At 44.7% G+C, this 26424-nt stretch overlaps 3 protein-coding genes across 3 annotated transcripts in view; 1 reads left to right on the top strand and 2 right to left on the bottom strand.

Annotated features, from left to right (window-relative positions):
- The first annotated feature begins 579 nt into the window (after positions 1–579).
- On the top strand, positions 580–3372 carry LOC101782818 (aspartic proteinase nepenthesin-1). The gene is made up of 2 exons (XM_004964860.2): positions 580–2394; positions 2507–3372. Exon 1 carries the CDS (start codon positions 623–625, stop codon positions 2372–2374), a length of 1752 nt encoding a protein of 583 aa, XP_004964917.2. The 5' UTR covers positions 580–622; the 3' UTR covers positions 2375–2394; positions 2507–3372.
- Positions 3373–5017: 1645 nt separating this feature from the next.
- LOC101782418 lies at positions 5018–9622 on the bottom strand. Its single transcript, XM_004964859.2, has 5 exons — positions 9203–9622; positions 7729–7980; positions 6586–6717; positions 5969–6085; positions 5018–5548 (listed from the first exon to the last, which is right to left on the bottom strand). Exons 2-5 carry the CDS (start codon positions 7978–7980, stop codon positions 5210–5212), a joined length of 840 nt encoding a protein of 279 aa, XP_004964916.1. The 5' UTR covers positions 9203–9622; the 3' UTR covers positions 5018–5209.
- Positions 9623–12028: 2406 nt separating this feature from the next.
- The window catches only part of LOC101782009, a 25093-nt gene continuing 10697 nt past the window's right edge, over positions 12029–26424 (bottom strand). Inside the window, exons 3-20 of the mRNA XM_022826058.1 lie at positions 20894–22313; positions 19129–19214; positions 18696–19043; positions 18527–18610; positions 17930–18050; positions 17108–17297; positions 16855–16958; positions 16548–16745; positions 16090–16343; positions 15794–16015; positions 15502–15723; positions 15370–15423; positions 15195–15260; positions 14962–15099; positions 14804–14857; positions 13943–14002; positions 13106–13495; positions 12029–12997 (exon numbers count right to left, since the gene is read on the bottom strand). Coding sequence (XP_022681793.1) covers positions 12845–12997; positions 13106–13495; positions 13943–14002; positions 14804–14857; positions 14962–15099; positions 15195–15260; positions 15370–15423; positions 15502–15723; positions 15794–16015; positions 16090–16343; positions 16548–16745; positions 16855–16958; positions 17108–17297; positions 17930–18050; positions 18527–18610; positions 18696–19043; positions 19129–19214; positions 20894–22313 — 4164 coding nt within the window. The 3' untranslated portion in view covers positions 12029–12844. The remainder of the gene's footprint in view (positions 12998–13105; positions 13496–13942; positions 14003–14803; positions 14858–14961; positions 15100–15194; positions 15261–15369; positions 15424–15501; positions 15724–15793; positions 16016–16089; positions 16344–16547; positions 16746–16854; positions 16959–17107; positions 17298–17929; positions 18051–18526; positions 18611–18695; positions 19044–19128; positions 19215–20893; positions 22314–26424) is intronic.

Genomic DNA, 26424 nt, shown 5'->3' with positions numbered 1-26424 from the left:
AGGTTGCCATATTCTCGATATGAATCTCTAGGACCTAGAAATCTTTGGTCCTCGACCAAGCGAAACCTTATATCTTTTTTTAGAACCAGAGCTTCATAAATTAAAACTCAAAGTTACAATCAATGTTAAAAAAAGATTGTAGGATCATAATAAAAAAAAGTTACGTGTCTGATTCTTAAAAAAAATGTATGTATTTGCACTCTTTTTATGCTAGAGTTTCACCTTTCGGTCATTCATTATGATTCATATAAACATCTATGTTTCTTGCCATCTACTCAGTGGATTACCATAGAACTTCAACGCATCTTTTATTTTGAAAAGGTCAAACATGATATATTTTATTTAACATGTAGTCAAATTAAGTACATGTTTATTGTCAAATTTTATATAATCAAATCCTTATTTCAAAATTCTTCCATACCATGTAATTGTGTTCTGTAGCTATAAATTACAGATTTTGTGAGAAAAATAATGGCGAGATTCTAATGTTGAAGACTGTTACGTACTAATTTATTTGACAGATTTTCATGACAGTATGTAACAGAATGTGCCACACTGTCACTTTGGCAGAATCAGGTAGGAGTAGGACAATGGTTTCGATGATTTCATCCACACTACAATCATGAAAATTCTTGGTCCTCAGTCCTCACTGTGTTCGATTCTCGCACATGCTCATCCTCTGCTGACACAGGGCAGCCGAGGAGAGGTCAAACAAAAACGCCTTTGCCGTCCTTGGGCGACTCCCAACCCATCTTACTTTGTCGCCCAGTACAAAATATTCAAGAAAAAAGCATACATGCCAAAACGGCGTACACAATGCAGTCGTGTTCTTTTGAAAACATTGTCACCGCACCACCGGCTTCTGCCAACAAGTAGGCATCAGTGGCACATCACCCAACCGCCTGTCCTCACTCTCCTCCCGATTATCCACTGCCCAATCCCGCTCTCGAATCACCAAGAACCGCGTGCTTTATTCAGGATGCGTAAAATAAGAAGTGGAATCCCAGTGCGAGCTCTTGTGATCCCGTCCCAAGCTAGCATGAAGAAGCTCGCGGCGCTGCTGGTCCTGCTCGCGCTGCCGTGTCCCACGCACGCCGCGCCCGCCGTCCCCGGCGCCGGCGCCGGCATCGTGGCGCTGCTCACGCACGCCGACGCCGGCCGCGGCCTCGCGCGGCCGGAGCTCGTGCGGCGCATGGTGCACCGCGCCAGGGCGCGACGGCGGCTGCTGTCGGAGCGCCCGGTGCGCGCGCGGGTGCGCGCCGGGCTCGGCGGCGGCATCGTGACGAACGAGTACCTGTTGCGGCTGTCCGTGGGCACGCCGCCGCGGCCCGTGGCGCTGACGCTCGACACCGGGAGCGACCTGGTGTGGACGCAGTGCGCGCCCTGCCGCGACTGCTTCGACCAGGGCCTCCCGCTCCTGGACCCCGCGGCGTCCTCCACCTACGCCGCGCTCCCCTGCGGCGCGCCCCGGTGCCGCGCGCTCCCCTTCACGTCCTGCGGCGGGCGCAACCGGAGCTGCGCCTACGTCTACCACTACGGCGACAAGTCGGTAACCGCCGGCCACCTCGCCACCGACCTCTTCACCTTCGGAAACGACGGCGGCGGCGGCAATGCCGGCAGCAGCCTTTCCGCCCGGCGCCTGACCTTCGGGTGCGGCCACTTCAACAAGGGCGTGTTCCAGTCGAACGAGACCGGCATTGCTGGCTTCGGCCGGGGGCGGTGGTCGCTGCCGTGCCAGCTCAACGTCACGAGCTTCTCCTACTGCTTCACCTCCATGTTCGAGTCCACGAGCAGCCTCGTCACGCTCGGCGGCGCGCCGTCCGCGCTCCACGGCCACGCGCACAGCGGCGAGGTCCGGAGCACCCCGCTTCTCAGGGACCCCTCGCAGCCGTCGCTCTACTTCCTCTCGCTCAAGGCCATCTCGGTGGGCTCGACGCGCATCCCGTTGCCGGCGTCGCGGCGCCGGTCCGCGATCATCGACTCGGGCGCGTCGATCACGACGCTCCCCGAGGACCTGTACGAGGCCGTGAGGGCCGAGTTCGCTGCGCAGGTCGGGCTGCCGCTCAGCGGCGCGGCGGAGGGCTCCGCGTTGGACCTCTGCTTCGCGCTCCCCGTCACGGCGTTCTGGCGCCGCCACGCCGTGCCGGCGCTGACGCTGCACCTGGAGGGCGCCGACTGGGAGCTGCCGCGCGGGAACTACGTGTTCGAGGACCTCGGCGCGCGGGTGATGTGCGTCGTGCTGGACGCGGCGCCCGGGGAGCAGACCGTCATCGGCAACTTCCAGCAGCAGAACACGCACGTCGTGTATGATCTCGAGAACGACCGGCTGTCTTTCGCGCCGGCACGGTGCGACAGGCTTGCAGCGTCGTCGTAGCGTCAGAGTACATAGAAAAGGTAGATTTTTTTTTCTTACTACCGATTTGGTGAAATCTAGCAATGTAACGGTAGAAATTTAAAGCAATAGAGTAAATTTTTTCTCCCAATTTGTGCCTCGCCTTCTTTGCAGATCACATAGCATCTCCAATTTGGCCCCTTGGAAGAATTTTCATTACGAATTTGCATAGTAGGAGTAGCATCTTGTGAGCTGGTTTACACTGGATATTTGCTCCGCGTTCAGCCTGTCATCCATACAGCTGAGCTGACAAAGCAGCAGCTCCTTATCTCATTTCCGACTGATAGGAACGCGCGGACTGGGAGCAGACGCGGTTCGCTTTCAGGGCACTGTCGGCAGGTGGACACGACACCAATGAGGCTACGATCAATAGATGGCCAAACGGTTTGGTCAATATTTGTGAACAAATTCAGTGCACACTATCTGATGAAAATCAGTGATGGTTCGAGGATTGGTACGAGCTACGACACCCTTTATGGGATCATGATGTACGAGCTAAGAAAGAGGTCATTGTCTTAGCCATTCTGTGTTCATGCGCATCTGACATATGGGATCATGATGTACGAGTTTAGGGACGCTGACATGCCTGTAGAAGGCACCCTGGTCCCTGGCATGGCAACCATGATTGGGGACATATGGCATCAGAAGCAAGAGAGTTACTCCTACAGTAGAAGGCTACAGGCAAGGCCAGTCACGTCCACGGTTACCACTCCCAACTCACACGCATGAGATTTAGATTAGTATACATTAAACATGCGAGGTTACAGGAGCCATTCACAAATCACAGGCATGACAATTGGAGCCAATCCATAGGCGATGGTCTGAGAAACTTGAGAGATGAGAAATGCCATCAGTACAAGACAGACAGCCTTTGGAGTTAACTGATGGTATCCGTATCCCGTATTCATTCAAAAGAACTTTGTTGCTGCTATACTGTATTGTATTGGGCCAATTGAAATAATTCGAACGAGTAAACTGAACCGAACTTTTGTTCATAGGGCTAAGCAGATGAACTGGATTGTTCAGGTAGTAAAATGTGCTTTTTTCCTAGATACGGAACTATAGCACATCAAAGTCTAATCTTGCAGTGCTAGCATTGATCATCTCAGAAACAGAGCGGCGAGAGGTGTAGCTGCAAAAACTGCATGAATGATCTAGGAAATTAGATGCCACGACTCTGCAAGAACCATAGATAGTAGCGAAACACACTGACCCCAAGGTAAAGAAGGAAACCTCAGCTTCCACCGTGGTTCTTGCAGACGATGGAAAAGCATACCTACTTACAGTTGCAGGCCTGATCCGATGAGCAGCTGAGCCTTTTTCTCGTAAGACCCGGTCGCTCGGCTGCCTAAGAAAGTAACAACCTCGAAATCTGAATAAAAGATCGACCTTCTTTACTGCATATACTGATATACTGTTACAACACTCATAAAGGTATAAGAATGGCGATTCATCCTTGTATATAGGATATCTGGCCTACAGCCAGACTAGACTTATGTTGTTCTGCGAAAACTGATTAGTGCATGCTTCTATCATGCATCTTTTATATATGTATAGAATGCGCAAACTAGAGAAACCATAACTTCGCAAGTGCACAACTAGGACTGCAACTCTTGACATGTACTCCCTCCGTCCCAAATTACTATTCATTTTGGCTTTTTTAAATTCATATATTTTGCTAAGTATCAAAAATTATGATCTAGAAAAGCCAAAATGAATAGTAATTTGAGACGGAGGGAGTACTTTAGGTTGCAATTTTACACGATGACAGAGAAAGAACTATAACCCATGCTCTGATGCAGCTACTGATAAAGTTTATAACCCATGCAATTTTGCGCCACCAAATGCATGCCTAAATAAAGAGCAAATAGGTTATAATTAACAATGTAGACATACTAAGCGTGCGGTTATAATCAAATCGATAGCCCACGACTCAGAATCAGCCCATAAGCCTGTAGCCAATTTGACCTGGAAAACCCCTTTCTTCACATCTAGGCCGCTCCAGAGTTGTGGGGAACTTATTCCTTGTGTGAAGTGAAGACACCAAAGTTCTCCAAAGAACCATAATCCTTTTGGCACTTCTAGGAGGATCATATTCCTGTTCAGTTTGACCTGAACCTGTATTTGAAGAGAATGCACCAAAGGAGCTAGTCAGGTACATCAAAACACTTCAGTGGAACTGCAGCAAAAGGATCGAAATCCGTGGCGCTGGAATGCTTATGTGTGGGGTTTATAGATTTGCTTGGGTGTCATGCATTGGGACCTGTGTCTGAAGGGAATGAAGCGGTGAAGCAAGAACTGTTTGCAATAATGCAGGACACAAACTGCGCGACCAGTACCAATTCCAATACCAGCCAAATAGGCATTCTGCATTCTTGCACAACCCAACGTACAAGAACGCGACAGTGGCAGACGCTGCCGTGCCTTCGGGGCGTGACTTGAGCCGATATTTTAATAACCGATAAGTCCAAACTTAGGCAGTAGAAGTAATTATGTGGAACAGTTTTACAAATAGGAAGGAGCTATTTAAATAAGATCCACAACCGCACGCTGAAATTAAGCGCAAACCTGAGAGGTCTGAAATTCACAAAACTATCGCGAACTTGGAAGATGTTGCAATTGAGATAAAAGAAAAACTGAGGAAATCTCAAGGTCTTGTATCGTATTATGTCAGAATGCATAATTAGGGCATCCAGAATCTTGTCAAACATATTTGCGGAGCTCATAAGGCCACACAACATACATGTTTTGTATGTACACATCAACATAATTATAAAGGTAAACCGAACCCTCCAGTTTTCTACCATTGTAGCAGGATTAAGTGTTGAGATTCTGGAACAGCTCAGGCAGATGGGCATTTGTGAGCTTGGTCCGTTTCGTGATCTCACGCTGCTTCTTCTTGGGTTTAGCCTTCGGTTTCACCCCATTGCTCTGGGCGGCTGCTCGTCGTTTCGCAGTGTTGGTCATGGGCTTGATGCCGTTCTTTTGGAGCTCCTTTTCAATGTCGACCATATCACGTGGTAACTCAATTCCCCGGAAGAGCTGCTTCAGATCATCATCAACCTTGATCTTTGCTTTTGGATCATTAGGGTACACAATGTCCTCCTGGGAGTCCATGTTTGACAAAAGCCAAACTTCACCTGAAGCTTTCAGAGCCTAGACCACAGCAAATACTCAAGATTATAGGTATATGCTTAAATATAAATAGTAGAAGATTTAGCTTCGCCACTTGTGATTCTAGCACGCTAGTTGAGATTGCACCTACAAAACATAAGGTTAAGCAAACTACATAAAAGAACTTCATTAGGACAGACAGCACAACCATCATGGATAGGCAATACATAAGACCCCTGACTAAACTAACACAACATGGGTTACCTTTGTGGTTATAGAGCACATTGCTTCTTCTTTTTCTTTTTCTTTTTTTTTTGTGAAAATAGAGCACATTGCTAACTTAACTTGGAGCCATTATTTTAGCAGCATTTTTGTAACCAAGTTGGATACCTTTCTGACCAGTGTCAGCATCATGTTATGTCTGGAACAACATCTTAAGTATAAGATGAGGAAATTAGTCACCTGCAGATCTTCCAGTACATTGGGGTATGCATCCTTGACTTCCACTACAGCAAGACCTTCTGGGAACCTTCTTGTCAAAACAAGCAGTTGATCTTTTCCCTTCAGATCATGCTTGGACTGCACATATGCAAGTAGCAATCAACACATGGAACCTCAAAAATAAGACTAGTTCAATTGCAAACAACAAGATAAACACTACAAAAACTCTTTATACTATGACACACGACACATCACACATATTCCAAGACACCAAATTTTGATTCAGCCATTTTTCCCCATGATCTGATTACACTGGTATTGGAATATGCTACTTCCGTTGGTTATGATAAGCATGTAAACAGATCCTTTGTAGTATTTTACGAGTCCTTCAAAGATTCAATTCTGCCAATCTCTAGGTGTTAACAGATAACAACACCAGAGAGTAATTTGTGACTGCACTTAGTTGACTAGGACACTAGTAAAAACATTCCACATGCAAATGCAGGAATGGTAAGTGATTTGCAGTTCAGTAGTAATTCCTAATTTAGATGATTTTGAATTAGCTAAGGTTTCAGAAAGATAGCAAAGATAAGCAACTGAAATTAAATATGGACAGCTAGAAGTACAAATTAATTTACCTTGTAAGAGAAACGCCTCCCATCATAGCTTACTTTGGGGTTGTTCCTCAAGCTGTCAAAGACAGCTTTATTACCATGGATATCAACATAAGTTGCTTCATTTATCTGCTCTGCAGTAAACGCTTGTCTTGTCTGCAAATTCAGAAGAAACAGCAACTGACATTCACAAACTAGACGCAGCATCAAATTCATAAAGAAAGTTTATATGATATTGTTTTTGCTATCTCTGGTAGCAATGTCACTAGCTTCTACGGTTCTACCACTAAGTACAAGATTAGGCAACCAGAACAGAAAATAATCCATGGCGCCATTCTAATATTTCTAACATTGGTTTGACATTCCTAATTCTAGCAAGGAAAAAAAATAGCCAATACATTATATTCAACTCAGTCAAATAGTGCATAATCATATAGCACCTGCTAATTCACATGCAACATGCGTGCAAAACCAGCACATCATTCTTTTTACCTTTTACTACACATTAATCAGTGTGAACTATACCAGCCTTAATTTATTCTGGAAAGTAAATCATACTTTGCATGGGTCGAACACAAAATAGGCAGCATACAAACATTATAAATTACAGGCTGTACATAACCATATTGATGATCTTACATGTGAAGGATCGCAAAACCAGCACAACAGTTTTTTCCCTTTTACTACACATTAACTTAGTGTGAACTATACCAGCCTTAAACTATTCTGGAAATTTAATCCTACACTGCATGAGCTGAACACAGAATAGGCAGCATAAAAATATTACAAACTGCAGGCTATACATAGCAAGATTGATAATCTTGCATGTGAAGTAAGGCATACAAACCATGGTGGAAATCGGTTGAAAACAGGATGGACCACTACATCCTATACCCTTTATACAAAAAATATAAAAAAAAAAGCTTAAGAAGCGGAAAATCCTGAAACAACCTATACCGAGCCTGGGAATCTGGGATTTAATACACAAAAAAATACAATAAGTAATTAGACGAAAAATATAAAGTTCCTGGGACAAAAACTCAATTAGAATGATGATTTGCGGAATCCATTATAATTTGTGAGGCCAGAAGGGAGGAATCATTTCTTCCAATTTGCATTAGTGTGAAATGAAAAATGGAAGAAGGTTGTAGCTTAGTGAGCAAATACCTTGTAAAGCAGTTCGATGACAAGTTTCATTTGTGCTCCAACAGGAGATTTCCTAATCGAATTAATGTGCTGCAGCCTTTCTGTATCATTTGAAAACTTGATAGGCTGTGATGGTCTTGCTGGAGCGGATGGAGCATTTACAGGTTGGGCCCTGTGCTTTGGTTTTGAAGCCGAAGCGGCTATGCTCGCCAATGATGACTGGCATCTCTCCTGCTGTTGCTTAAATTTGGAGAGGCTATCCTTGAGGTCCATCTAGAAAACATGACATGCTCGTAAGTAAAAGTTACATAAACAAGCACAAACAGTGATAGCTGAACGCAGGAAAAAATAATGGCCTAGCAGTATAACTACATCATCTTAATAGGAGTGAATTAGGTGACACTATGGTTTCTCTAGGATCTGCCAACAAACAGCACCCTGATAGATTACTTGCCAGTTGCCACCTGATTGATACACAAAATTGTTTAGGATTTCCGCTCACAGTTTCAGTATTTTTCAAGAGGAAAACTTCCATTTATTTCCACAGTATGCCCGTGTTATCCCCTTCCTCTATTTTCTCCTCCTTGGTGCTCAAAGCGCCATCACCGTCCGCCATGTCCTCACGGCCACCACGGTCCCCCAACACCTAACCCTAGAACCATCCCCCGGCAGCTGAACCTGCACAAAACCTGATGGAACTCACCCAGTCACGACATCCGTATGCCCACGCTCGCCTGAAGCCGCGCTAATCGGGCCAATCTGCCCGCTGCTGTGCAGAGGCGGCGGTCGCCACTGGCTCGTGCGCTGCGCTCCCCCAGCAGGTGAGGCGAGGAGGGTCTACAAGTCTACGACACCCCCACCCAGAGGCAGAGAGAGAGAATGGGCAGCTCTTTGCCTCTTTGTATCGGGCTGTATCTGTAAACTGACAAGCGGGCTGCGTACGAAGGGCCACCGCCCCCTAACTAAGATGTAGTTTACGGGTGCGTTTGGCAGAGCTCCAGATCCTGATTCTCTGGTGGAGTGATTCTGTCTGATGAAATCGTTTGGCAAACTGGCTGAGAAGTGATTCCTGAAAGAGATGATTGTGCTGGAATTGTCTATACTACCCCTGGCAGATTGAACTGATTGTTTGCAAGGCTTTTTATGTGGTCCATTTCAGATTTATATGTGTAATAATATACTGTAATAATATTTAAAGTTCATATTAATAAATAGTTAGCACTTGCACATTGCACGGTACAGTCATCATATAATTCCAAAGTCCAAAATGATTGGTCCAATATATTATTCAGAAACTCTACACATGGTACCCATTATTCAGAAATAAAACACTGTGTAATCTGATAATCATAAACACATACACGTGCTAACCATTTGTACAAGCATACCATCAATTTCGACATATACAAATTTTGAACCATACATTTTAGTACCCATTATTACAAGGATGTGGAACAATTTCTCAGATCTGGGAGAGGGAAGGCGTTGAACGCACCTTGGAGGATAGTCTGTGGGCGCCGGATTTTAGGGCCTAGGCAACGGTGACCCTCGGCCACCTCCTTCTGGCGCAGCTGCGGGGACGGACGGCCCTCCGGGTCCTGGACCTTCTTCCGTCGTGCCGCGGGAAGGGGAGGACGGCGGGCGGAGGAGGTCGTCGCTCCAAGGAACGGCCAAAACGGAGGGGGCCGGACCTCCGGAGAAGGCCGGCGAGGGCCGGCGGCCGGCACCAGGAAGGGGCGGCGGCCGTAGGGGACAAAACCCTAGCCGCGCGATACTTGAGTCGCCTGCGGGACGGAAAGAGGAGAGGGGAGAGGGGCGACGCGAATGGGGCGCTGCGGGACGACCGGACGAGCGGAGGGCCCCCAGAAAAATCGTTTGGTACAGATTCTTGGATTCTTATCGAGAATCAGAATCCGGTTGCTGTACCAAACGCACCCGTACAAATGGGCCGCCGTGTTTCTGCGTGGGCGCCCAGCTTGTGCGTCGTCTGTCCAAAAATGGGGGAAAGTGAATGTTACAAAACTACTACTACATACCAAGTACATATCGTCTCCCAAGTTATTGCAAAGTTACAGACTGAAGAAGTCATATCACGAACTACAAATTTAACGTGCGATAGTATCACAAAACCAAATTAGTGAGTAATGTATATTACTAGTTTCACCCATCTAAAATATGTAGTGTTGTGATCATATATCGTTTTCGCGACATGTCGCGCAGCAAAATCGTGGGTCAGTGATATATAATTTCTTAAATATAAATTTCTATGAAACTTTGACATGTTAGTTACGGCAATTTTGACAAGCAATATGTCGTTTTGTGAAATTTACTAAGGGGGTGTTTGGGAGAGAGGTGCTAAACTTTAGCACCCCACTTTAGTCCATTTTAGCCCCCAAGCTTCCCAAACACCCCAGCTAAATCTTGTGGGCTAAACTTTAGCCCCCCTCTAATCATTTAGTCACTTGGGGGTAGCTAAAATGGACTAAATGGACTAAAAAGTGGTCCCCAGGACCACCTTCCTCCCTGCCCCCCTCCCCTCTCTCTCCTCCCCTCAGTTTCTCTCTCTCCCCGCCTCCTCACCCGAACCGCTCGAGGGCCCGCTCCTCACCTCCGGCGCCGGTCCCGCCGCCTCCGTCTCGCCGCCGCCGCCTCCGACCAGCTCCGCCGCCACCACCTCGCCCGCCGCCTTCGCCCCGCCGCCTCCTACTCCGGCCCGCCCCGCCGCCGCCTCCGGCCCGCCCCGCCGCCTCCACCTCACCGCCGCCTCCGGCACGCCCCGCCGCCGCCTCCGCCTTCGGCCCGCCCCGCCGCCTCCACCTCGCCCGCCGCCGCCGCCTCCTCCGGCCGGCCCCGCCTGCCCGCGCGGCCTCCGCGTGAGCTGGACGAGCCTGACCTCCTCAGCGCCGTCCGCGCTCGGGGGCCGGCTCCTCACCTCCGGCGCTGGGCTCAGAAGCAGGAAGAGGATGGTGGTTGCCCCGGTGAGCAGGAAGGAAGAGGAGGGGTGAAGGAGGGGGAGAAAGCAGGGTAAATCTGTCATTTGTCAACACATGTGCTAAAATTTAGCCTCCTTCCCAAACACCCTGAAGAGCTAAAATTTAGCACCCCATTTGATGGTGCTAAAATTTAGTCCAAAGCTAAATTTTAGCACCTTCCTCCCAAACAGAGCCTAAAATAAATGCAAAGCATTAATTAAGCCCAAAGTGGAGGGAACAATTGCCCGAGAGGGAAATCCTACCAAATTTCTAATGTAAGAAATGAAGCTATTATTTCCTAATTTATTTTCCACCCATTTGTCATTGCAAAATTTCTACTTCATGTGCAGAGGTTATCACCCTTATGTTTTAACACTTTTATCCGGATCATAAGAAGGTATAGCATGACAGGGGGATATTTAACTATTTAGTATTCTTACGGCTTCCCTTACGAATACACCTGCATATTTGCCATCCCTATACGAACCAGGCAACATTTTTCGAGATGCGAAATGCCCGAACTGCCCCCATGCCCCTCTCCACTTCTCTCTCCTCTCCTCTACCTGTCAAAGCCACCCTCGGCAAGCAACTGCCCGCGGGGCTCGGCAGGCTCCGACGAGCACGCCGGCTGTGGGAGCAGCGGCGGCCGACCCCCGGTGAGCACCACCCACGAGGGGGCGGCGGCTCCGCGAGCGCCGGCCCTCGACGAGCACCGCCCACTGGGTGGCAGCGACGGTGGTGGGGCAGCGGCGGCCGTCCCCCGGCGAGCACCGCCCACGGGGGGCGGCGGTGGCGGCCCGGCGAGCGCCGTCCCCGGGGGCGAGCGGCAGCGACCTCCCGACGAGCGTCACCCTCGGGGGCAGCTCATATTCGCAAGCAGCAGGAAGTGTCCGGAGGTTGAAGATGGCCCTACCACAGGGGTCCCACATGTCAGTGGCAAGAGACAGGGAAGAGGATAGCTCCACATGGGTCCCACATGTCACTGGTAAGAGATAGGGAAGAGGATAGCTAATAGGAGAAGGTAGGGGCAGCATGGTCATTTACCATGCTCGATCCAATGTGTTGGTTCGCCACGTATGTAAGAATGGTAATTTTATTGCTTCATGTAAGTACATTCGTAAGGATGACAACTGAAGTACATTCGTAAGGATGACAACTGAAGGAGTGTCATCCGTAAGAATGGATGATAGTTAAATATCCCCGTGAGCCGGTTAATCAGGAAACACAAAGGTTGCATAGAGTTACATAATATAATGACAAAAATCTGTCAAGGTTGAAAGACATGGTGCCACGGGAGAGCTGACGTATGGAGTCATGATTTGTGAAGTTACCATGAAATGCTTGGCAAAGGTGCAAAGCTGGCCACTATCCATTATCATTCACAAATCACAAGTCACCACAACGAGATTTGGGATTGAATATGCATATACATTACACAGGGAAGGTTACAGGGACCATTCACAAAACACAAGCATGACAAACACAAGGCGATGAATATACAAGCCGCGAACCCAACATCAGCATGTAACAGCCTTTGCAAGATACCAATACAACCCATATGCCAGCATGGCAGCTACCAAGTTTACTAACAGATCTTTGTTAATCACATCGGCTACCAATCCTACACAGCAGAATGCTGAGCTGCATGCCTGTACAAACATGGAATGCCCTCCCAACTCGCCAAGGGTTCATCTCTAAAGTCAGAACAAATGGAAGCCACACAACTAGTACATTAGAAACCACATGCTACAACTCCTAAACATGGATATTCATGTACGGGTGGCCTACTGGAAGTCATCAGTTAGCAACAATTCTCTGATCTTTCTTTCAACACCATTGCTTTGCTTCTTCACAATTAATGTGCAGATGGCCATCCCGGCAAAAGGGCATAATGCACAAAACCTGCCCTTGATAACTAAATCGGTGAGTTAATTCACGCACGTTGGCCTCCACAGTGACATGGGCTCAATGAGTCAAATCTTCCAGTCTGAAGCTCAAATATACTGAGCTAAAAGAACCCACTTGCACCATGTTTCCAACCCTGATCCCACCATGCCTGCCCTGGTGGCTACGGCAGGGCCAAAATGGACAGCCCCGCATGCTGTCTGTGCTTTCCGCATCAACCTTCAAAGAATATTCTCAAGACATCACATGGAGCCATGGGGCTATCCACCAGGCCCTTCTACATGCTGACCGCATTGCTTCCTTTTGGACAGGGAGCTCCGGCGAGTATAAACATATCTCTCCGGAGGGCTCTTGTTCTTCAACAAAGCTTGGCCAGAACTCAAAACAAGCTCCTTTTGATACGTTTCTCTGCGCTGCAAAGTTATTTAAAGCATTAGAGTCAAGGGTAAAATGAAATGAAAAGTCTACATTAACATGTATGAAGATGAAGGTAAACCATTCCAAAAAAAAAATGCACGAACCTTTTTGTCTGTTGGTTTTTTTTCTACATCCTCTGACTCCAATGCAGTAACTGGCGTTTCGGGAAGACTCTTGAATGCAAGTGATTCCCCATCATCCAACTTCCGCTTATATGATATTGTTGATGTCGAACTGTCAGCTGTGTTCCTATCAGTGTCCCTGTTGTGCAGAGAAAACCTGACAGTATGTTTCTTGGTAACAGTACTGTCCACTGTGACATCATCTGATCTCACTGTGACATCATCCGATCTATATGATTTGTTATTAACAGAAGTAGTGGCAGATTCTGAACTTGCTCCAGGTCCAGATGCATAATAAGGAGTCCACATAGAAGATACAGAAGTAATCCTTCTTGCAGCAAGTATGTCATGTGCACATACAACCAAATCTTTCTGGGATATTAAGAACCAAGATTAAAGAAAGTAAATAAAAATTCCAAATAATGTGGTAAGATAAGATGACCACAATGTCAAATAAGAAAATTCCAATATGACAATAAAAGTGTGGTGCATTTCATGTCACAAGGTATAAGGTTTCTAGTTTTCAGATTGATGGAAAGGTGGACAATTGCGATGCAGGACAAGGAACTATGCATATGGGCTATAATAATTGACATCAAAACTGAATAGCAGCAATCTTTTGGTGCATACCCTGGACACCTACTTTATTTTGCCACATTGCTTAACATGCAGGCATAAAAAAAACGTCCTCCAATTTGTACTTCACTGCCTAAAATCTTCTATTCTGCTTTTGCCTAAAGAAAATACAATATTGGCTGACGATATTTAATTTCCTGAGAAACGAAAGGTATGCAAATAGACAATTAACAGCTATTGTACCTTCACTTTTTCTCTCTTCACAATCCTCTCACAAAGGAAGCGTAATAGTTCCAATTCAACCTGCCAAGATTGAGAAAAACAAAAAGGCATATAAACCTAGAGTTTGTTGACCATCTTCAGACAGAAAAATGTTCATATGGTTCATAGGCTACATCACTGAACAGAAGCAAGAAATTCAGTATCAACTATCAAGCCACTTTTAGTCGACGTTATCAAAGTTCAAATCAGACAAATTGGAATTTGGTATTTCTTCTTGCTCGTCAGCTATCCGCAATTCAGCTTTAAATGTTTTACAATGTCTCTGGTGCCAATCTATAAATCTATCTGTCTCCATATAACTCTTACAGGTCACAAAATGGTACCATCGCAAACATGGAGGATTTGAAATTTTACGTTTATATGTAATATTATAATCTCTATCCTCTGTAAGGCTTGCAATAGCCATATATATTCATCAAATACAGTGTGCCTGCTAAGCATTGCTTGATAGCAAATAATAATGCCTGCTAGATACCTATAATGATTTTCACCATGGCTGGTGCTGAATGTCAGTACTGCAGATTGCCACATTGCCACATTACTTTGTTATGATCCTAGTATGGCACTAGTTTCACAAAAGAACAGAAACGCACATCTTGTTTAAATGTCATGGACCGGATGAGAACAAGAGCTATTTTTACACAAAATAGTGAAGATTCAAACACAAAATGGCAAAGGTAATGTTTGTGGCTAGAAAAACACACGTACTTTAAAAGGCAACAGTCTCAAATTATTACTACCCTAGTTAGCAAAATAAAAGAAAGTGGAATCTATAGTGATTCAAGCAAATATGGATCCTGCTTCAGCAGATAGTGTGTTTACCCTCATTTGTTTCATGCTCTTGACCTCCTCAGGTCCATATTGTTGACGATAAGCCTGCACAAATTTCCAGATAAGAATGTAAGGATAACGATGATTGATGACATAGTGGTAGTAAACTAGTTACAGGGTCCACCCTGCCTAAACAATTTAAAGCATACCTTTCTCTGCTCGATACTGTGTCTGCCACAGTATGCTTTATGTTGCAATGTATTACCAATTCTCTTTGTATTCATGTAAAGCCCAGCATCTCTCGCACATGAAGGATGGAAAGTAATTTGACAGTCTGCTGTACTGCACTGCACGGTCGAAAGAGAAAAACTTAGCAAAATTTGATTGGTTTGTCTATACATTCTAGATTAACAATTATAAAGGCTAATATTAACAATCAAACCTTCAAGCATGCACCAACATAGCGGTGGCATATAGAGCATGTATCTTTATCCTTGTGAAGCCTCTCCTTTAGAATGAACAGTCAGAACAAAATAATAAGATAATTCAAATCGAGTTGTGATCAAGGTGGCTTCTTGCGATATGCATATAATGAAATAAATATGAAAGATCGGTACCATTCCATCGACTGCATTATGTTGGCCTCTTCTGAATGTGGTCTCCAATAGCCACTAAGAAAAGTGGGGGAAGTTTTAAAATGTGGATAAGCCAAGCAAAATAGCAATAAGGGGACAAGCACAAACCATTACCTCAGCGCAGAAAGCATGAACCCATTGCCCCTTCAGAGTCCTTCTAAAAGCACCAGATGTTCCATGGCACAAACCACACTGCACCAAGCATGCTTTTACACCATTGCAATCTGATTGATTACCAGAGATCACAGAATCCGAGGGCATTTCCTGGCAAAGTTCACACTTCCATGGGCCTGTAGGATACTTCATAGTCTGGTAGCAATCTAAGTGGACAGCAGCCTGCTGATCATGAAGAGTTAATAGTTGATGGAGTGCAATTTGGAGACGAAAGACAGTAAATGCAAAGCACCTTGCAGCTGGAGCAGACAAAAATACGATTCAATACAGTATCACAGCGCATGCATATATCACAGGGAAGAGCACTTTTCTTGGAGAATTTTGCAAGATCAAAAATGCCAAAGTTGGTATCTTCTGAGACTTTGCTATTAGTAGAAAATGATAAATCCTTTGCTTGCGGCGATGAAGACGATTGGCTAATTCTTGAGGATCCAGCACTGGCTCTTGGCATGTTCTGGAAACAAAGGGAGGTCAATAAAAAAGATAACACGCATAAATCAACTGAGGAAGCAAAGGCACAGTACTAACCTCTTGTCTAGCAGACATAACCTTGCTTCCTGCATCTTTCCTCACTGTTGCATTTCTTGAGGTTGGTGGAACAGAAGGTGCAGTTGCAGCTAGGATTGCTAGAGCTTCCTTGTGTCTCCTTTCTGAGTTCCCGCGTTTCTTAGCTTCCCTCAGATCACGAAGAAACTGGTTCACAATGATATGATCCCATTTTCTTTTACTGACAGAATCTAACTCGTACGAAATATTCTGGACAACCTTGAGTATCAAATCTTCTGCAAGATATAAGGACGACTGAAATATCAATTCAGAAAGCTGAAGAAATATAAACTCAACTAAACAGTTCATTTTGCACTCTGAAGCCCAATTATTAAGATGGTACTGCGGGGGAACCAAAAAAAGAGGGCATCAACCAACATCGTTTGGTTCTCCTGCATAAGAAATGATAGCGCATATAACAAAGAGGAAAGTACCCTTACCATATCTCTGTTTCAGGGGAACAACACCATTGAGTAGCCTGGATTGTAAATAAACTATTTCCCCTTCTATTTCGTCATCAGGTGAATGCTCCAGAATATATGATAATTTTGCTTTACAGACTTGATCCACAGCAGCCGTGTCATCTAATTGCCCAAGTTTCGCGAGGTCCTCATCAATAGGAGTGCAACATAACTCTTCTACACAAGTTGGGAAAAGAAACAAAGTTAATTTTTAGATTACCAGATGTGAATAAAGAAGCCAGCAGTGGATTTTATTTAATTGATGGGTAGAACAGCAGGAACTCACCATGATAATCATTTTCTTGTATAGTTTGCTCCAAATTATTACCCCACAAATCTTGCACCCTTTTCTCTATGAATGGATGAATATAGCAGCGGTAACCATCCATGCTACATGGGGTAGAAATGGATAAAAGTTATTTGACCATTCAAATAAAACACTGACCATAACAATATGCATGCAAAATAACTAGAGTATCATGAACTAAATCCTGTGTGGAAGCATGCATGATTTGGCAGAGAGAATGGGGTGAGCGTACTTCCGCAAATGCCGGCCAGAAACCTTATTTACATGAGGATCAGGACAGCTGCAAAAGCCATTTTGAACTAAATCACCCTTATTAGCATTGTCCTTTTCGGGGCAAGGATCAATCGACAAGGTCCCATCCTCCTGTCTTGATTGAAGTTCAGAAACGGTTGAGTTCTTACTTTCACTCCCAAGCAATGTTCCTGTTAATAAAAACCAGAAGAATCAAGTCTATAAATATTAATGAAATTGATATAGCATGTCAGATGAGGCTTCATTGCTTTGGACTAGTTTAATCATCAAAAAGGGCTAGCCAGATACTTGACTCCCAAGTTTAAAAATACGAAAGGAAAAGAAAATGCAAGCCACAAGCCCAACACTATCAAGAAAGTAAAGCAGGGTATAGTATGGCACAATGTTAGACGTCATTTTCTAAAGGCTGTACAAAGTAACGAAAGTTGGTAAATGCTACCTTATTCAGTCATAACCTGATGAGAAAAAAGGAGAATGGAACTGACATAAATCTGAGGATTGCAATTACAAAATATGCATATCATCCAGAAAAAATTGTTAGAACCCAATTTCATATCAAGAAGCATAACATCTACAGCAAACTTTAAACCTTATCCAAGAAAATAAAATAAAGAACAGCATGGCCACAGTCACTTTAGTATTGCAGAGAATAGAGGATGATACGTAATATTAGTTGTTGCTTTCCATATAGTGAGTCGGACAAGAGTATGGATAAGTCCGGGTTGAAGCAATAAACTGGAAAAGTTAAGCATAATGATCTCTGTAAAAACAGCAGCTGTACACTCTTTTTTTACTCAGTTACCTTGCGGTGCCAAAGAACCCTCTTTCGTAGATTTCACTTGAACAGAAGGCGCATGCACAGAGTTTGGCAACCACTTGATCATTTTCAGGTTCAGACCAGGGGAGAAGGCGGTTGTTTCAGGCTGCAATGGCACATTGTTTCTCAAAAAATATATAGGCCAATAGGCTGACAGTAGCAAGGCATTGTGGAACACCATGATGGCACCATAGAGCTATGGATACATGAATAGGTTACACAAATAAACACAGTTTCACAATTTCATCTTTGTTGTTTATATCTACACTAAGCTTTTTGTAGACTTGTAAGGTTAGCTTTTTAAATACATTAAAAATAAACAATTAAATGTTGCTGGCCAACAAAAATATGTTTACATTGCTGCACATAAAGAGCTAAGTGGGTATGTTGGGGTAAAATAAGAATTCCTTGTCATATTTAATGCGTATAGGTGAATTGATATTGAAATTCAAAAGTGATGTATATTGCAACAGCTTGAATCATGATTAAGCTGAGATGCAAATACCAATTATTACACACTGGCATGCACCTGGAAGAAACAGGCAGTGACTTATGAAATAATGAAAAATCAAGACAAATTACCTTAAGAGCAGCTTCCAGGGATTCTGAATGAAGACCTGGTTCTGATTCTAAGTCACCAACACTATCCTTTCCTTGGTCAACTAGCTGTGTTGTCAGTCAAACATAAAATGCAGGTAAGTACTAAACATACATACCCCAATCAGGGTTTGTAAGATGAGCAAATAAATACCTTTGTAAGACCTCTGGAAATATCTCCAGAATTGCTCATAAGATTCCCATCTGCAGTGGGTTGATCAACAACCATATCTGCGCTTCGAGCTTCTTGATTTTCTGCGCTTCCAACCATGGATGGGGATGTAGCCATTTCTGCTTTCTGTGTTTTGTTTAGGCTACAAGTACTGCTAGTTATTGTGTCGTTCACAAATTTGTCCTTGTTACCACGTGTAAATCTCCCTTGCTGCTCCCTCCTACTGACAAGTTTTCCATCATGCAGTTCAACTTGTGTGGAGTCCAGTTCAGAGATGGAGCTGATACCTCTGATGGCAGAATGCTTTGCACAAAATGCTCGCATCTCAACCTATTAACAATTAAAAATAAGAATGATGATAATAATATGCAACAAAATATGGTGAACAGCAGCTATAAGAAGAAAAAGGTCTAACGTTGTCATGGCCAAACTTTCCCCAGATCTCAATCTGAAGCTTGGATTCTCTTGCACATATGGGATGAAAAGAAGTCCTGCATGCTCCTGAAAACCACATAAACTTAGTAACTGCAAAATGAATGGATTACAAAAGTAGAACTATTATTATTTTGACATTAGCTACAAAATACTTCCACAGTTCTATTTTATTTGACATTTTTGGCATTGCACGGTCTCCAAACAGGTAATTATCATATAGTTAATCTCATAAATTAATATCAATATAAACTAAAAAAAGATTGTACTTTCATGAAAGCATTTTCAAAGAAAAATCTAGTCAGGTAATTACCATATTGTTAATCTTGATAGTTATTTACGCATTTACAGTAGAAATCTGGTGAACAGATTCTAGGATGTTAAACAAAAAAGAATGGAGTAGAATTTCAAATTACATATTATTAATCCAGGCTCCCTGGTACCACTAGCCTAAAGGTAAAAAAAAAATACATAGGTGCTATTTTCAACTTTCGAGGTTCACCTTTCAGGCTTCTAAAAGTCAATTATGTAGCTAACTTCGTAAGTGTTTTCATTAATACAGTGCCCCCCACCCCTTCCTCCACTGGTCACAAAAGGCAGAAATACCATCACTGGGTATCACTGTGTTTGCATTAAGTTCACCCAGATAACTACCAACCAATGATTCCAACAATTAGATTCTTATTTCTTCCAGATAAATGGTTTCCTAAGAAAGCACTAAATCTCCATACAGCTCTATTTGTCACAGGAACTATTCAGAAAAGAAACCTCGTAACTTATTTAGCCAAACCATCCTCAAGAACAAATCAAATTGACTTGGCATGCTAACTTAAATAACATAGATCTGACACAGGTCACCTGAGAAACAAAATATCCACTATTCATGATCTCTAGTTTGCGAAACTTAGACGAGACCTATCATATGATAGTAAATAGTAATAGACCTCAACTGATTCTCTGCTACACATTAAATCCATTTTTCCATGGTCAGTTTACTTTTGTATGAGTTGTCAGTACTGTTTCCTAATGATTTATACTGTTAAGGTCCCCTGCAACTACAAACCAGTTAGGTCATGGAAAACATTAGTTACGGGCGTGCCTATTCAAGTGCCACTACACCCATGCAACAATGCAACACAACTCAAATGCTAGCTCTTTCACAAATATAGTTTTATTTTCTCCAAGTGCTGATGGTTTTGGCTTGCATGGTATCTTAATAGGGGACGCATCTTGATGTGGCATCCTATCAGACAAATATTTGTTGACATGGCACACTAGTCAGCAATAAATCAACAGAATCGTTTTTAAAAGGATCGGACCATGTGTCAGCCTCTAAAGACACTTAGTTTTGGTTACATGCTGATTAGGGAGCTTTAGACATTGAATGGCGCACTTAACAAGTTTGGTCCATATCTGAGTTCAGGACCTGGAAGAAGACGCAGCAGTTCAAGGACTGCTGCTGTAAGATGTAAATGAAACTTGGATATCACATGGGAAAATAAGTGCAGAGAAAGAGAGAGAATTATTTCATTGTTGAGAAGCACTAGGTTTAAGGGGAAAAAAAAGTTAGAAGTAAAGTATCACTGTGCAGAAGAAAAAATGGACATTTGACTCTTCATGTCACCATGTGTAGTTGTGTACCACAAAATATCTTAAATTAGAGACTCATCTGAATATAAAAAAAGATACCAGTGTTTGGAGAGAGGTGATCAATGGAGTAACCAGAGAGATGATGTAAGAATACATACCATGGCTACAGCGGACACATGCGCCATGCATGACCTTGCAAAGGCTGCACACCAATTTTGACTGGTTCTCTTGGGTATCTACTATATTGACGACAGGCTCCATTGATTCCATGTCCTCTACATGAAACTCTGGTCTCCAAAGACTACAAAATAAATGTACAAATTCTTGGTTTCCTCCATCTGCGGATGGACCAGGGTCCCTTTTTACAGGTTTCAAAGCACCTTTCTCCTTTGGACAGAGCACACAGGGCGTTAACACAGTCCTGCATGTATCACTCCGTGTCAACCTCCGTGGCATCTCCATATTCCGGCTACACCAAAGACAAAACCAGAAGCGATCTGGCACAACATGCACACCATAACACTTCTGGTGCACAGATATCTCACAGCTCTTGCAATGAAGCATCCTGTTAGACACCAGATCGCTTTCTCCCAAACAACAAACATCACAGATTGAATCAGTCTCGCCTTCTGAGGATGGAACGAGCACAAGCTGCTCTAGCCCAGCATCTGCACCCAAGAGCTTCCTCTTCTTGTTTGGGCGCTCTGATGTGAGCACAAACCGTGCCCTTGCTCCTAGGAGCCAACTCAAAGAAGGTTCCGAATTCTCTCTGCATCTTGGTAAAGCAATGCTATCAGTTCTGCCTTGATCTAGCACAATCTCAACCGGCTGCTCCTCTTGCTGCACAATCACTTCCTGCATGTCCTGATCACAATTCTCTTTGTTGCTCTCATCTGTAGTAATGAGCTCTACGTTGGCTCCTACATAATCCGAGCACTCGTGCATATCCTGCACTTTGTTACTCTCCAACTCCTCGTTACTCTTGCCCAAATTCGAGTGCAAATCCGAGCTCTCATCTGCCACAGAAGCATGCGATGGATCCGAATTCTCCACCAACTCCTCGCCACCGCCCACAAGAGGTATGAGGAAACATGGATCAATCTTGCTCGAACAGAATTGATGCTTCGTCACCAATTCCTCGAAATCCTCCGCTGTGAACTCGCGGAAATACGGCTCCAACTGCTCCCAAAAGCCCTTGCGCCCAGCAGGCACTCTCGGGTGCAGCTCGACGGCAGGTGCTGGCTCTGGCTGCTGCTGCTGCTGCTGCTGCGGCTGCTGGGACTGGCCCTTCTTATGCTTCTTCTGCACGTCGCCCACCGCCGCCCATCTGGCGACCCGGGAAGGCAGCCAGGGGTCCCGGGCCGCGGCCTCCTCCCCGTCGAACGGCGACCGCACGCACAGCGCCTTCCTGGCCTGCTCGAACGGGGCGACGCCGGCCACCGCCGCCGCCGCCGGCGTGGCCCCGGCGGGCGGTGGCGCATCTTCGCCGGGCTTCCGTGGGGACGACGAGGGCGACGCGTCGGCGGCCGCGGCGGGCGGAGGTCTCCGGCGAGGCGCCACGGCGGAAAACCTCCAGCGCTAGGGTTTCTCTCAGGTACGATTTTTTCGGAGTTGTTTCAGATCCGGGGCTGCGAGAGGGAATGAGGGGGACTGTGATGAGAGAGAGAGATGCTTCTGTAAAAATCGAAGCGCCCGTTCACTTGTCGCTTCCCCGTAGTGGGCTGGGCCTGGGAGTCGTGCTCGCACCTCGAGAAAGGCGCCTCCCACCCCCCCGAGCCGCTACGCGCACCCGAGGCCGGCGAACGGAGGCGCTGCCTCGTTGGACCCACTTGGCCGTGAGACGACGCGCGTGGCCGTAGCAGTTCCTCGCGAGGGGGGATATATACCTGGTCCGCTGCTGTTTTCCCTCGCGTCGGGTCACGGGCACCGCGCCGCGACGCATGCATGACAGGTGGTGCCCGCACGTCCCGACGGACGACGGGTCCGCCGGTCAGAGGGCCGAATTGGCGGGGAAGCGACCGCGACGCGTTTGTGTGCTAGGGAGGGTCTTACGTGCGGGCCACATGGCGGGGGTAGCAGGCGCGGCCGCGCGCGGCGAACACGTACACCGACTGGGTGGGAGACGGTTGCCACCGCGCTTTCACGTGACGTGTGATGAGGGTGGGTGGCGTGTGGGCCCGGATCTCCGTCTTCATGGGAGCCGGTAGGCGGCTGGGCGCCGCTGCCAGCGCGCCAGCTGACCGGTTAGTTGGGCTGATGGGCTTATCAGACCGATGCGGCGGGCGGGAGATGATTTGTTAAGTAACAAGGCCGCTTAGAGCCAAGGTACAGGGGGCTTCTAGAAAATAGAAGTGGGCTCTTGGCCCGTTTTATGATACTTGTACAATGTTTTGAGACAGATCTACCATGAAAATGGAAATGAGGATTTTTTTTTCAAAACCTATGTAACTAAGCTTTTTTCCAAAATTGATCTATCCATGTTTGTTGTAGTCTCTTTTGATATCCAAAGCTGACTTTCAATAGAATCGGCTAACTTCGATTTCAAAAAAAAAAAGTGAAATCAGAGCAATTTTAAACGAGTTGCCAAGCTAGCTTAAGGAACATTCTTTTAAGCCCATACCGATGACACCAACCTATGAGTATCTTTTAAAGACATGGCTGGAATATATTAAGATTGACCAAATCATCGTAGGCACCAACCACTAAAATAATGATGTTGTTAATTTCTAGAATAAATATAAAAAATACAAACAATTATTGACTCAAACTCGAGTGTGTAGGTTACACCACAAAGAAGAAAATTTACGTGGTCAGTTTTCAAAAACGAGAAAGGATCTCTCTCTGAAACAAATAATAACAATGTTTGCTGAAAATGAACAAGGATTAACAATGTCTTCATTGGCTCACCGCCACACTGCAACGTTAGGAGAATTCAAATTATTACTGCATTGTTTTCTTAATATCAGTCAAATCTACAAATGCCCTAGCTAGTGCTATTTTCAAAAAGATAAAAAGAAAAGGAGGAAAAAGCAGACATAAAAGTATATAAAAGAACAAATCTATCGTATATCCGTGCTCAGCTAGCAGCGCTTCAGGCAAGTCCACCTTTGGTGCTTAAAATGTCAATGTTCGCGTGGAGAACTGGGGCACACGCATTGGGTACATGATAACAGAGCTAGAGAGGGGGTGGTCCTAAGATTTCAAGCATGGATATTCAAAAAATTTGAAGGGTAAGTTTTTTAACAAGCTAAGTTATCGATTCATAACACATAATTGAGTAGCAACATCGCAGATTCATAAAATTGGTCCTAACTTTAAATTGTGGATGAACTAAATGATCAACATATCTGAGTGGCAACATCTGGAGTAAAACGAGGATGAAATAGCAAAATAATAAAAAAGGTTAAAAATTATCGGTAATGTCCCTAATTTCTCTGGCAATATAGCGAGCAGAAATTCAATCTTTTGCCCTCCTAGCTTTTTCCATGCATTCTGATCAGCTTCAACTTGATCAGGACGAGCCGTGAATATAGGAACCTTCAAGTTACCCATGTCCTGAAACCGGAGCGAAATGTTAAGAGTCACGCAACAATATTTTGGATGATAGTAGTATAATGGCGGATAATCAGAACGTGGATTCTGGATTGCCAATCCACGCATTCATCCGAACTTCCATGGTACACAATATCAATCCATTTCATGTCCTCTACACCAGCAAGATACCATGGAGGCCATTAGGCCCTTGTTTACTTGGCAAATTTGGGAGGTGCCAAATTACTGTTACAGCACTGTAGCGTTTTGTTTGTATTTGTGAATTATTATCCAAATATTGACTAATTAGGCTTAAAAGATTCGTCTCGCAAAGTACAACAAAACTGTGCAATTAGTTTTTAATTTCGTCTACATTTAGTACTCCATGCATGTACCGCAAGTTTGATGTGATGGGGAATCTTCTTTTTGCATAGTGTCAAAGTTGGGAGTTGGGGGTGAAGTAAACAAGGGGTAGAGCACGTCCAATAAGGACAGCTCAGCGGTCGTATCGACCGATTACATCAGCGAAATCAGACGTGGCAGAGAGAGAAACCGGAGAAAAGAGAGAACTTGTCGACACATCCAGCGACCAGCTGATCACGCTTTTCAAAACAAATGTTGGGTCCCACCCGCATGCAGTAGCTCGTATGTGAGGCTATCCGCACCCGGGACCTGGGAATGAACCTCGCCTTGACAGTGGAGGAGCTGCACCGCGCCGCCGCTATGGGGTACACCAAATCTCCGTTCGCTACAGGCACTACGGGAAACCTCAAAGTCGCCGAGTGTAATTACTTCGCCGAGTGTATTATTGCGGGCACTCGGCGAAGGCCACGTTTGCCGAGTGCAATCGTCGAAACACTCGGCCAAAATAATACACTCGGCGAAAAGACGATTTGCCGAGTGTCACCAAAAAAACACTCGGCAAACAACCACAGGGCACTCGGCAAAGATGGGGCACTCGGCAAAGTCTTGCGCACGTGACTTCCACGTGCCGCGCTGTGCCGTCGCCGTGATGGACGTTAGGCTTTGCCGAGTGTCGACGGGGGGCACTCGACAAACTCCATGTTTGCCGAGTGTCTCGATGGGGCACTCGGCAAAGATGGGGGTGTTGCCGAGTGTTTTTTGGCACACTCGGCAAACCAAAAAAAAACCTCCTCCGCCCTCCAAACTTTTTATACTCCACATGTATGAGATTTGGCACTGCATGGTACAAGGTGGACTTCTTATTGACCTGTTTGCTATATTTAATCAATTAATTTCATTTAGAGTAATTTGTTGATTTAAGTCAAATTTGAACTACAGGTGTTTGGAATAATAGAATAATATGAGTGGAAAAATCATATTCATGTTAGTGAGTCCAAATTGAGGTCTTACCCAGAAAATGAAAAGAAATTTCGAACATTTTGTTAAGGAAACACGACTACGAACGTGTGGCCAAATGATTGTTTAATTCTCAAAAATACAAACGAAGTTTGAAAATCACGAGATTTTGCAAGATGCTATGATTTCATATGCAGAGGATGTGGTAAAAATTTGACAAGGTTTCGCACAAGTTTTGACATATGATGCTTAGAATTCGAAGCATCTCCGAAGAGGATTCGTAGAAGTTGGAAGGATCCGGTAAGATTTTGAGTCGAATCGATACTTAAATTTGTGATTGAGTTCAAATTTATTTTTATAGACCATAGAGAACATAGATTGGTTCATGTCAATTTTTGGGAATTTTTCGGATCCGTTTGGTAATTTTTATTCATTAATTGCACGTATATGAATTTAATAGATATAAATTTAATATGAGCTATAAATCCATGAAATAATGGAATAATATTACTTAAAAAATGAAATACGCAATGTTTAGTGAATTTGACTAGGTTTTTGCAAACTTTACATACTTTTAATTAATAAAACCAGTTTGGACATGAAATAATAGTACCCTTTGCCGAGTGTCACGGGATGGCACTCGGCAAAGAGCCTATTTGCCGAGTGTCAACCCTGGGACACTCGGCAAACGTTGCCCCGGTCCACCTGTCAGCCGCAATTTGAAATTCGAAAAAAAAATCCAAAAAAAAATTATTTGCCGAGTGCTCTGATCTAGCACTCGGCAACGTCGCCACGGTCCATCTGTCAGTCGCAATTCGAATCCGAAAAAAAATTCAAA

Source organism: Setaria italica, chromosome IV, assembly GCF_000263155.2.
Source record: "Setaria italica strain Yugu1 chromosome IV, Setaria_italica_v2.0, whole genome shotgun sequence".
NCBI lineage: Eukaryota > Viridiplantae > Streptophyta > Magnoliopsida > Poales > Poaceae > Setaria > Setaria italica.
Note: the sequence above shows the minus strand (reverse complement) of the source record. Positions and strands in the feature narration are given on the sequence as shown.